The sequence below is a fragment of the Myotis nattereri genome (genome assembly GCF_964212035.1).
Source record: "Myotis nattereri genome assembly, chromosome: 5".
NCBI classification, from domain to species: Eukaryota; Metazoa; Chordata; class Mammalia; order Chiroptera; family Vespertilionidae; genus Myotis; species Myotis nattereri.
This window is the reverse complement of record NC_138080.1, coordinates 81,163,263-81,175,616: the sequence shown is the minus strand read 5'-3', so window position 1 is coordinate 81,175,616 and position 12,354 is coordinate 81,163,263. Positions and strand designations below refer to the sequence as shown.

General features: G+C 42.6%; 1 protein-coding gene across 1 annotated transcript in view; it reads right to left on the bottom strand.

Annotated features, from left to right (window-relative positions):
• The window catches only part of UBE2D2 (ubiquitin conjugating enzyme E2 D2), a 50,624-nt gene extending 38,742 nt beyond the window's left edge, over positions 1 to 11,882 (bottom strand). The window contains exon 1 of the mRNA XM_081091187.1: positions 11,264 to 11,882. Coding sequence (XP_080947313.1) covers positions 11,264 to 11,287 — 24 coding nt within the window. The 5' untranslated portion in view covers positions 11,288 to 11,882. The remainder of the gene's footprint in view (positions 1 to 11,263) is intronic.
• Positions 11,883 to 12,354: the final 472 nt, after the last annotated feature.

The window sequence follows — 12,354 nt, the reverse complement described above, 5'->3', positions numbered from 1 at the left end:
ACAGCTGATCAATGAATCTCTCTCATCATTGATGTTTCTATCTCTCCCCCTTTCCCTTCCTCTCTGAAATCAATAAAAAATATGTATTTTTTTAAAAATTAAGGATCTTGATAAGATCATCCTGGATTACATGTGTAAGCCTTAAATTTAATATTAGTGTCCTTATAAGAGACAAAAGTGGAGAAGACACACACAGAGGGTACGGTGATAAAGATGAAGGCAGACTGAAGGGGTGTCGCCACAAATTAAGGAAGCCAAGGAATGCTTAACAGCCAGCCACCAGAAGAAGTGTAACCCAGAGGGAGTGTAACCCTGCTGATTTTGGACTTCTGAGCTCCAATACTGTGAGAGAATAAACCCTGTTGTCTTAAGCTATTTAGTTATTTGGTAATTTAGGGTAACCCTATGAAACTAATATAGATGGTAAATAAGGAGACATTTAATCTAAAGGAAATCTATGATTCCCATTAGTATACTATTATTTTAAGGAATCTACTTCTAAACAGGTATCATTGTCACTTCTGTAAAACAACTCTGATTTTTCAAAAATGCCATCTGATACAAGCCCTTAAGAAGTTGGCAAAGGAATACTATCATTTATACTGGCATGATGCTCTACAAGTGGTAGGGGGAAGTGCTCAAAGGACAGCAGCAGATACTTCTATTACAAGATGTTAAAGAGAATTGTTTTCACTTCTAAACCAACAAAAATATCACATGCCTGGGTTGCGAGCACATCCCCAGTGGGGGATGTGCAGGAGGCAGCTGATCGATGTTTCTCTCTCATCGATGTTTCTGACTCTCTATCTCTCTCCCTTCCTCTCTGTAAAAAAATCAATAGAATATATTTAAAAAAAAAAAGTTTAAAAAAAAATATCACATGTACTAGAAACACATTGAGGAGACAATATTTTGAAGACTGTTGAAAAATTTGGAATTCAGTCGTTTCCACTTAGAAATATTATAAGACATTACTTTTACAACACCATGGTGTTTTCTTTTTTTGTTTGGGATAGCAATGAAGTGAAATGCTAAACAGACAACACTGACACCTAAGATTTCAAGATTCTACCAATTCCATGGATCAACATTACTGGGCAGTTAACCCACAGAGATAATTAATACTAAAAACTACCTTTTGCCCTGGCCACGTGGCTCATTTGGTTGAGTGTCTTCCCCTACACCAAAAAGGTTGAGGTTCAATTCCTGGTCAGGGCACATACAGGAGGCAACTGATCAATGTTTCTCACATAGATGTTTCTCTCTCCTCTCTCCTCTCTCCTCTCTCCCCTCCCCTCCCCTCCCCTCCCCTCCCCTCCCCTCCCCTCCCCTCCCCTCTTCTCTTCTCTTCTCTTCTCTTCTCTCTCTCTCTCTCTCTCTCTCTCTCTCTCTCTCTCCTCTCCTTCCCCCCCCCCTCAAAATCAATAAAAACATATCCTTGGGTGAGGATTTCAAAACAAAAACTACCTTTATGTAGTCCATATTTTCTTTCTACTCATCCTCTACAGGCTTGCAGGGTATGTGACATTATCTCCATTCTGTAGACAAGGAACGTGAGGCTAAAGAAAACCAGCTAAGTGAGTTGCCTAAGGCCACACTGTTAGAACAAGACTCAGTAGGCATGGTGCTCCAAAATCCCACTATTTAGTCCCCACCACACAACTTGCTGTTGGCATTTCCTGAATGTTGTTGGCAAAACTGAATGCCTACTATGCATCAGGCATTTAGTAATATGAAGGGAATATAACAACTAAGACAGACTTTGACCAGGAGAGCTAAGCCTAGAGGGGGGAATAATCAATCATGTCCAAATACTAAGAAACAGTTATAAAATGGAACCCTACTGCCTGCATGCCTGGGGTATACCTCACAGAGAAGCCTTTCTGTTGGATCTTCAATGATGAATAAAGAATTCAGCAGAATACATTCTTGTATAAGGAAAAGCACAATGACTATAGGAAAATGATGCTGAGTAGGACCAATCAGAACTGTTTCCATTACAGTAATATTTCTCTTGAGATACTAATATGTATTATAGGAATAAAGGTGGCAATATTTTTTGCCCTAAATTTTGTCCACTTTTAATACTTAAAACAAACAAAAAACCCACCCTCACCTGAGGATGTTTACAAATTTGAGAGAGAAATATCAATCAGTTGCCTCCCTTATACACCCCAACCAACTGGGGGATCCAAGAGCAACCTAGATATGTGCCCTGACCAAGAATCCAACCCGCAACCTTTTTGGTGTGAGGGACTACACTCCAACCAACTGAGCCACCTGGCTGGAGCCACTTTTAATACGTTTTTAAGAAATACTACATATTTCTGCACATTTAAAGGAATAACCTGCCTCAAGAAACTTGCACACACAAAGCAAATGATAACCAATGTTCTGGTGCACAAACAGCATTTAATCATAGGCCTTACTATTTGACTCCATAATCTCTCTTATTTCTTGTTATAATTCAATATATATTTGCGAAGTTATTTTAATAAAAGATTATTGTATATTAAATATTTCTACTATACTAACCCATTCCCCACTGACTTATAGCTAGAATACGGAAGTTATAAATAAAAATCAAAGTTGGCACTTTCAGCAGTGCGTCAGCCAGGGTGCAGAGGCACAGGACTGGCACCATGTTCCTGACTGCACCACAACCGCATTCCTAGCCAGCAGTGGATCGAAAAGCAGCAGCGACTGCAATCTGTGTCCTTCCATGCGAAGCAGAACCTGGTCTGAGATGAAGGCAGAGAATCACTAATGGCCCCGCAGGAGTTGGGGTACACTGCACCTTCAGGGCGGTTGCCTTCCAGGCCCATCAAGGCATCCAGCAAGGCCAAGTTCCCACAGCATAGGATGCTGGTCAACCCTTTCAGCCACCTCAATGTTACCAAAAAGTGGTTCTTACCTGGGGCTGCCCAGGAACCACTAGAATGGTGGTTCTCAACCTTCCTAATGCCACGACCCTTTAAAACAGTTCTTCATGTTGTGGTGACCCCCAACCATAAATTATTTTCGTTGCTACTTCATAACTGTAATTTTGCTACTGTTATGAATCGTAATGTAAGTATCTGATATGCAGGATGTATTTTCATTGTTACAAATTGAACATAATTAAAGCATAGTGATTAATCACAAAAACAATATGTAATTATATATGTGTTTTCCGATGGTCTTAGGTGACCCCTGCGAAAGGGTTGTTCGACCCCCAAAGGGGTCGCGACCCACAGGTTGAGAACCGCTGCACTAGAAGAATGTGACTTTTGAGGAGACTTGACTTCGGGCGGTAAACATACAATAGAATATACAGATGATGTATTGTTGTATTGTATACCTGAAACCTGTGTAATTTTATTAACCAACTAAAGGCCCAATGCACGAAATTTGTGCACTGGAGGCAGAATGTCCCTCAGCCCAGCCTGCACCCTCTCACAGTCCAGGAGCACTTAGGGGATGTCCAACTGATGGCTTAGGCCTGCTCTCCTGCTGCACTCACCAGCCGTGAGCCTGGCTCAGGGCTTCTGGCTGAGCTGCACTTCCCCTGTGGGAGTGCACTGACCACCAGGGGGCAGCTCCTGCATTGAGCATCTGCCCCCTGGTGGTCAGTGCACATCATAGTGACTGGTCGTTCTGCTGTTCAGTCAATTTGGATATTACCCTTTTATTATATAGGATGTCACCCCAATAAATTCAATTTTTAAAAAGAATGTAAATAAAAATTAAAGTCCTTCGATTTTTAAACCCAAAGTCAGATTATTTTAAAATAAAACATGAGCAAAGCATAGACTTCTAGTTTTTTAAACTAGGTGGCCTATGAAACAATGTTGGTACTAGACTAATTGTATAAATATTGGAAATTGACAGCTTTCATTCTTTTGCTACAATGCACCTGCTTGAAACAAATTTTCCTATTATACTATAATGAAAACAATATACAATAACATATTTAATGCAGAACCTGATGAAGATCCCTTTTATTATATAAGAAAACACGATTCTTCAAGTGTATCTTACTTTATAACAAAACGACAATGAATAAAGGTCTATCTTAATATATTTTGTTTTTAAGTAATTTAATTTTGTGTTTGTGATATTTTAATTATATATTTTTATCAATTTACCTGGTACCATTTGTGCTGTCAATTTTAATCCAAGTGTGCATTATTTCATGAACTCATTTGTACCCATCAATAACAGTAGTTTGAAAAGTATTCTAATACAGTTGGAAAACACTAGATATGAGGAAAGAGGAGGCAGTTTATCACAATCTGAGGGAAATGAGTGATAACCATGTTAACTGTTACAAAAGTTAAATAAAAACTGAGGTATCCACTGAATCTGGCAATTAAGTAACCTTCCTAATAAACTGTGAACAGACTATTCTTTCAAGAACTTTTTGGCACTGAAATGCCAGAGATGGGAAGGATAAAGAAGAGGAAGGCATTGGCTCTAGTGGGGGAAGGGAGTTAAAGGTTTTTTTGTTTGTTTTGTTTTTAGGATGAGGGAAATCCTGGATAACTTTGGATGCTGAGGGGAATTAGTAGAGAAGATATTGGAACTAGGAGCACAGGGACAATTACTAGAGAGCAAGGATCCGGCAGAAAGAAAAAAATGGAAACTAAAGTTAGCTTGGCAAAGGGGAAACTATAGCTTATCCAGAGAAAAGTGGCTGGAGAAAAGAGAAAGAAGAACAATGATTAAGGGAATTTTCGAGCAATGGCTGGCTCTGTAGCCAAGAATGCTTTAATCTAAATCCTGGCTCTTCCTACCATAACCATATAATGATAGGCAAGTTTGTTTACTTCTCCAAGTCTCCATTGTCTCATCTAACCAGGGAGAACAGAATGCTAACAGGGATATTCAGGAGATTAAGTAATTCTGATACAGCGTACTCTAAATATGGTAGCTGTGGGGATTTGTTTTGTTTTGAAAGGCTTCAAAGGAAATAAAGAAAAAATAAAACAAATTCACACTTAAAAAAACTTCTATTTTCTCTGTAAAATAGGTAATTGGTCAGCCTGTGGACTGAAGGGTCCCAGATTCGATTCCGGTCATGGACATGTACCTTGGTTGCGGGCACATCCCCAGTTGGGAGTGTGCAGGAGGCAGCTGAATGAATGTTTCTCTCTCATTGATGTTTCTAACTCTCTATACCTCTCCCTTTCTCTCTGTAAAAAATCAATAAAATATATTAAAAAATAAAATAGGTAATTGGGTCACCTACTGAGATTAAAAGTGTTTAAGGAGGCAAGAAAGTGATTCTTAACCTTTTTGGAGAGACTAACAAACTAATTTGACTCAGGAATATATGGCGGATACAACATCCAAACTCTGCATAGTTTTAAGGGAGTTAGAGATACCTCTCCAATAATAAAGAGATGTTGAGGAAAAGATCTTCTGGTTCCAGAGCATAGTTTTAAATACCCAATTGTCTGAACACAAGAAAAAAATTGCATCTTCTATTTACATACCTAACTGCTATATAAGGGGTACATGGCCTGCCAGAAAGACACTGGACACAGTCAAGAAATCCAGGTTCTTGATCCAACCCTAGTAAGTCACGGGGCCTTTTCAGAAAGCAGCTCTAAGATGTGTTGCAGTGCTAAACTTTTATGATTTTAGTAGGGGTCCCGGATTGCGAGAGGGCAGTTCTCAGGTGACACATTCTGGAATCAGGCTCCCTCCTCTCTGGTTACAGGTGTGTCACCCGAGAACCGCAGCTGCCGAGTCACTGAAGCTCGGCAGCTCCTGCATTGAGTATCTGCCCCCTGGTGGTCAGTATGCATCATAGCTACCAGTCGGCCCGGTCGCTTAGGCTTTTATATAGATTACTTGGTATCTCGATGACTCTGTAGTTAAAAGAACAAATGATATTTTATTTTTCTACATTATCATTTATTACGGCTTTGAAGGTTTGCCTAGGAACCTAACCAGCAAAACTTTATTTCTACAGAAAAAACAAGCGTGCTTCTGCATTTCTGCAGATGTTGCTGGCAGCATCAGGCATGAGTCAGGTATCCTAGGAACTGCCTAGGATATTTCAGCAGTCCTCTCTCTCTGGGCTAAAATATCCAGAAATGGACTTTGTCAACACTTCCTCTTTGTCAGGCAACAGTACAGTAATACTCAGGGGAGACTTTAAAGAAAACCTAGATTTGCCTGGATGGTGTTGCTCAGTGGTTGAGCGCTGACCTATGAACTAAGAGGTCAGGGCACATACCCGAGTTGTAGACTCTATCCCCAACAGGGAACATGCAAGAGGCAGCTAATCAATGATTCTCTCTCATCATTGATGTTTCTATCTCTCGTCCTCTCCCTTCCTTTCTGAAATCAATCTCTCTCTCTCTCTCTCTCTCTCTCTCTCTCTCTCTCTATATATATATATATATATATATATATATTTATGTTTTAAAGAAAACCTAGATTTACTAACAATTCCTCTTCAATGGTGGCTATTTAAATTACATGTAAATAGCAACCTAGAAAAGGAAAAGAAAGTTTTTCAACTCAATGAATTTTTTGTAAAGCATCCTTTTCTAAACAAACAAACAAAAATAATAACTTCCTGGAGATTTCAAGCTTACCTTTTGGAATAAGACAGTATGTCTGCTTTCCAAGACAGAATTAATTCAAATAGCTATCTTCAGCCAACCATTGATTACATTAAGATTCCCAGTACTCCACGGGACTATTTGCAAATTTGTCTCATCATTTTGACTGGAATTCACTCAATCCTTACCTCTGATAATATTAATGTAAAACTACTTGTATCACACTTCTAGTAAAGTATTTTAAAATAAGTTTTTTAAAATTTAGTAAATTTGTAAGTGTTTCAACTCCTTTCCCATATCTTTAAGAATCAACCTTTGGTAATTTCCAAATCTTAGACATTTTGAAAGTATGCAGTCTACAGAAAGATGATTCCTAACATGAACACATCATAATGAAGTTAAGATTAAGACGTAAACTTCTTCTATGGAATCAGTGCATCTACTAAATTGGCTTTCCCTATAACCTTACACATAACTATATAAAACCTAAGCAAAGTTAATTAGAAGTTTACGTGAACTACCTAATCTTGCTCATCTACATAAAGCAATACTTTGAAACTTTTAAAAAGATAGAAAATATTATTTAATCCTTACACTCCTGAACCTCACTTACTGAACCTCACTTTTGTTATTTTTAATTCACACATTAAACTGGTGCTTACCAACCTACCAAAAGAGTGTGGTGGTTGTTTTAAAATTTGAATTGGTTGTCAAAAATCTGGATTTGTTGTTTTGGAAGGAAGGAAGGAAGGAAGGAAGGAAGGAAGGAAGGAAGGGAGGGAGGGGAAGGGAGGGAGGGAGGAAAGAAAAAGAAAAGAGAAAAGAAAAGGAAGGAAAGAAAGGAAGAAAGACAGATAGATCTGGCAACATTAGGCTCACAGATTCTAGCAATAGCAACACTTGGAGAAATTTGGGTAGCAGCTGCACTCTTCTGACAGCACATGCAACTTCTAGCTCTCCCACCCCCACCCCCACTTCTCTTTGCTCACTGTAGTTACCTGCCTGGCCTTTATACCATCAGAGTTTGAAATCTTTATTTTACTGAGAATTGTATGTATGTATGTATGTATTTATTGCCTCTTAAGGAGCCTTAACAGAAGCTAGTCATAAAAATCTTTATCATGGTTACAGAGAACAAACTGATGGTCACTGAGAGGGGTATTGGGAGAATGGGTGAAAAAAAGTGAAAAGGATTAAGAAATACAAACTGCCAGTTATAAACATAGTCACGAGAATATAAAGTACAGCATAGGGAATACAGACAATAATATTGCAATAACTATGTATGGTGTCAGGTGTATACTAGACTTACTGGGATAATCACTTTGTAAGGTACATAAATGTCTAGTCACTATGTTGTACATCTGAAACTAATAAAAATATTGATGTCAACTGTAATTGGAAGATATATTTTTTAAAATCTTCAACATGGTAACAGACTAAATCAAGTCCTGGCCTGTATGGCTCAGTTGGTTGAACATTGTCTAATGTACCAAAAGGTTGCTGGTTCAATTCCGATCAGAGCACACACCTGGATTGTGGGATTGATCCCCAGTAGGGAATGTGCGATCCGTGTCTCTCTCCCTCTCCCTAAAATCAATAAAAACGTATTTTGAAGGGGGGAAAAAAAAGAAATAGATTAAATCAAGTAATGATCCTGGCAGTAAAGGATCATATAGTATAACAAATGTTAACTATAACTAGCAGAATACCATTAAAATGTACAAGGCACTGTTGATGTTAAGAAAAGTTTTTAGCATTCTAACTGGTCTGTCTTTACTCTAAGAATCAAGATATTCAGCCTTAAACTGTTCCCAAGAATAAAGAAATTAACCCTGTATTTCAATCTATGGTACTGTAAGAGCACCAAAAAGCCTCCTGCATATGTATATAACAAAAGTAAAAAGAAAAACAGGAAGCGAGTTAAAAAGGTCTCTGATCAACCAAAGAGACCACACAGTTCACAGAATACATGAAGCCCTCTTCATTCAGAGCCTACTGGATCTTATTTTAGACATAATTTTAATAAGCTCCGTGATCTGGTTTCCCAGCCCACAACAGATGAGATGCAGCCAACTAGAAAAAGTCTGGGGGTGGTGCTGCTAGAGGCAAACACTCAAAGCATCAAAATCAAAGCTCAAGACTTATAAAGTCAGCAGAAAAACCTCAAAACATACCAGGCTGGGGCCATTTGCTGTTAGATACAAACAATCCCAGAGGGTCCCGATCCCTGCACAAAACTACACTGGATGTTCATAATGACCCTCTTTGGTACACTGTTAAAACATAGGGTCAGGAGATCTTAAAGTGTACATCAAAATGAAGTCCATCAAAAGCTATTTCCAAATAAGACATGGCATTGTCAAATTCACAGAATACTATTTCCCTGTCAAAGAAACAAGATAAGGAATTCCTCAAGATGCCACGTGTCAAATGTACTTGTTCTTAGCAAAGTTTTATTAGAACCCTGATGCAGCAGTTCTGATAGTTGAGAGGGTATTCAAATAGAACTAGTTATTCCAGAGAATGATAATTGGGAAGGTTCAAGACCAAGTCCAATTATATAAGCCACCTAAACCTAAGTCTTTTGGGGATTCCACTGTAGATACATTACTAGGGCTAAGGATAAGATAGGATTGATCTCATCCATACCTAGGTAAGTCTGCAACTTAAAATTGGTGTCATACAAAAAGTTTGAGGGGAAAACCTTCATTTTGTTTTCACAATCTTATTGACTGGTATACCAAATAAATTTTATTTTTCTAATCCCTGGTAGTCTCAGAAGCTGAACCATACTTAAGGAGGGCTCTAGGTAATAAACCAGGGAGAAAAACGGTTAATATTGGGTTTCAAAAATTCAATTATCATTGTATAACCTTGATTTCCCTTATTAAAATTTGTATACAGTCATATTTTAGAGAAAATTTAGATAATATCTAGTAACTCTAAGGAACCATATTACTGGGGGCAAATATATTTAAAAATTAAAATGCATGTTTTGAGAGCTATTCCCTTCTCTGAAAGAAACACAGATATCAATCAATGTAGAGATGAAAGGCTACATTTCTTGACTGTAAGTTATTACACATTATACTCACTCCTCTTCAGGTTTTAAAATAAGTGCACAATTTTCTACAGGTAGAATCTCAAGTTGACAACTTCCCAATTAGCTTCTATCTATAGGAACCTAGTAACTCCTAAAAGCCTTAAAAATAACACATATACATTTTTACTTCGATTACCATTCCTGGATGGGCTCCTGCCCCTTGAATGGTTCTTTAAGAGATATTGGATTAAGGTTCAAGCTTCTTTTAACAAATAACCTGCTTCCTTTTCAGTACAAGATTTACTCTTTCTAAATTCTGCCCTTTTTCATTTGTTAGAAATCAAAGAAGCCAAAGAATTTGGTAAGCATCTAACCTAATTTACAGTAACCAGTGGGATCAATTTCACTTTAAAGGTCTTTTATCAAGAATAAAATGAAGACCAACTGCTGAGCTGCAGTGTTGAAATTGTCCAACAATCTGCATTTTCACTGAGTTTAAGGCAAAGTGGAAACTGGTTCTCTATCCCATCCTTCAGGATCTACTTCTAAGTGGCTAGGTTTAATACAGCCAAGTGAAACGCCAAACAACAATCACCAGTGGCACTTCCCCACTTCCTTAAAGAAAGAAGAAGAAAAGAGACAGCGAAAGATACTAGAAAGTTACAATATTGCGGGGGGGGGGGGCGGTGTACCCTAAATTTTAAGCCAAGCCAATATTATAGAAGCAGTATTAGGAACACCTCCGTATAAATAACTAAATAAAGAACCCTTTGTCTTAAAGGGCAAAGAAGTCCCTCCTAATGGAAACAATCTAGCAAAATCCCTTCTAAATTAAAACGGTCTCTCTGAACGTATCACCTAATTTAATCTTAAAAGAAAACTGCGTAATATTCTCCAGTAGCTTTCAATGCTCAGGTTTCTACCTCTACCCTCGCCAATCTAACAGCTTTCCTATTAGATCCACTCCTGCAAACTTGCAGTGTTAATTTCTGACGACACCTGGCAATCTCAAGGAATAAAATGCTTCTCCCTCGACTTGCCTCCCCATCCAAGGGCTCGTGTGCTTTTCCCTCTGAACTTCCGACTCTAACAGTTTCTGGGCAGGTAGAGTGGACCGAAGTGTGCGGCCTCGAGGCGGGCGAACTTAAGAAACGCTGTGGGTCGGACAAAAAGGCTCTGTCGGTCCATCTGAGGTACCGGCCCCGAGTTCAGGTGGTTCCGCGGAGGGGGCCGGGAGGAGGGTGGGGCAGAGAACCCGCCAAGATGGGGCGAGCGCCTTCGACCTCGGCCGGCGGGGCTCCCCCACGCCCCAGCCCCAGCCCCAGCCCCCCCTCCTGGCAGCTCGGACAATGACCCTCCAGCGCAGCAGCCCCGGGCCGGAGAGAGACCCCGGGGCTCCACACCACGCAGAGCCGGGGAAGGGGGCTGGGGAGGAACGCTGAGCAGACGAACGCCCCTCCGGCCTAAGCGCGGGGTGCGCGCCGGGGCCTCCGCGGGCGCCATCACAAGGAGCGGGGTGTGAAGGCCGCCCGGCGAGGCCCTCGCCCGTAGCCGTGTCCGAAGAGGCCGCGAGCCCGGCGGAGGCGACGGCGGGAAGTGCAGGCCGCAGCCTGCTGCTCAGCCAGCGGCCCCAACGCACCGCCGACCTCCGGCCGCTTACCTTGTGGATTCTCTTCAGAGCCATCGTGGAAGGCGGGTGGCGGCCGCCCCCGGAGCGGGGACGGGGACAGGGAAGGGACGGGGAAGGGGCGAAGGAGAGCGAGGCCGCCTCGGTGATCGCGGGTCTCGACCGGAGAAGATGGAAAGCTCGGCAGCGCGGGCCCGGCGGGACCAACTGAGGGCCGAGGCCCGCTCGGCTCCTGAGCCTGCCGCAGCGGTCACCGCATCACCCGGCAGCGGCCTCTTTATGCGCTGCCGCCCGAGCAGCCGCCACCGCCGCCGCGGTAGGGGCCTCTTCCTTCTCAGCTCAGCGCCGCCTCCTCGGCCGTCGCGAATCCCTCCGCCGTGGACTGAGCCCAGGCCTCGGGCTCGGCCGGCGCCTCCCGGTCGGGCAGCCGGAGGGACAGCCTGCTGCAGGTGGACCGAGGGACGCGCGGGTGGACGGGCGGGCGGCGCCGCCGGGGTGGGGCCGCCCGAGCGCGGGGTGGGCCCAGGCCGAGGGGCAGGTCGGGAGGCGCGGGGATTGGCGGGCCAAGGGAAGGAGGGCCGGGCTGCGCCGGCGGCGGAGGGATACGGGCCGCCCCTGTGAGGATCTTACGTGCCTCCGCCGTCGCCGCCACGGCCGCGGAGAGGCTGACGCCAAGGAGCTCCGGCAAGAGATCTCGCGAGAGCCGTTGCGCGGGTCGAGGGTCCTCGCGCGCCGTGACCCTGGGTTCTCTTGCTTCGGGTCACCCACGCGAGTGTCTTCGGTGGTCGGTAAACGTTTAAAGTGGAAAGTTTTCCAGGTCACTTGGTCGTCCCCACAGCATAGAGTCTATGTGCCATAGACCGATCCGGGAGGAGGCAGTAATGCCCGCTGCATCGGTCCTGAAGGAAGAAGGGACTTGCCCAAGGTCACACAGTGCCAACTGTGGCAAAACGGACTCGCCAGACCCTCTTCCCGAAGCCTGTGGTCCCCGCCTGCTCGCCTACGGGGAATGTGTTCCTCCGCTGTCACGCGGGCAGCCCTGAGATGGCTTTTTTGATCAAGGCCTCAGCTAGATGGCAACTTGAATGTGTCTCAGACATGGCCATCGTAGAAGTGCCCAGACC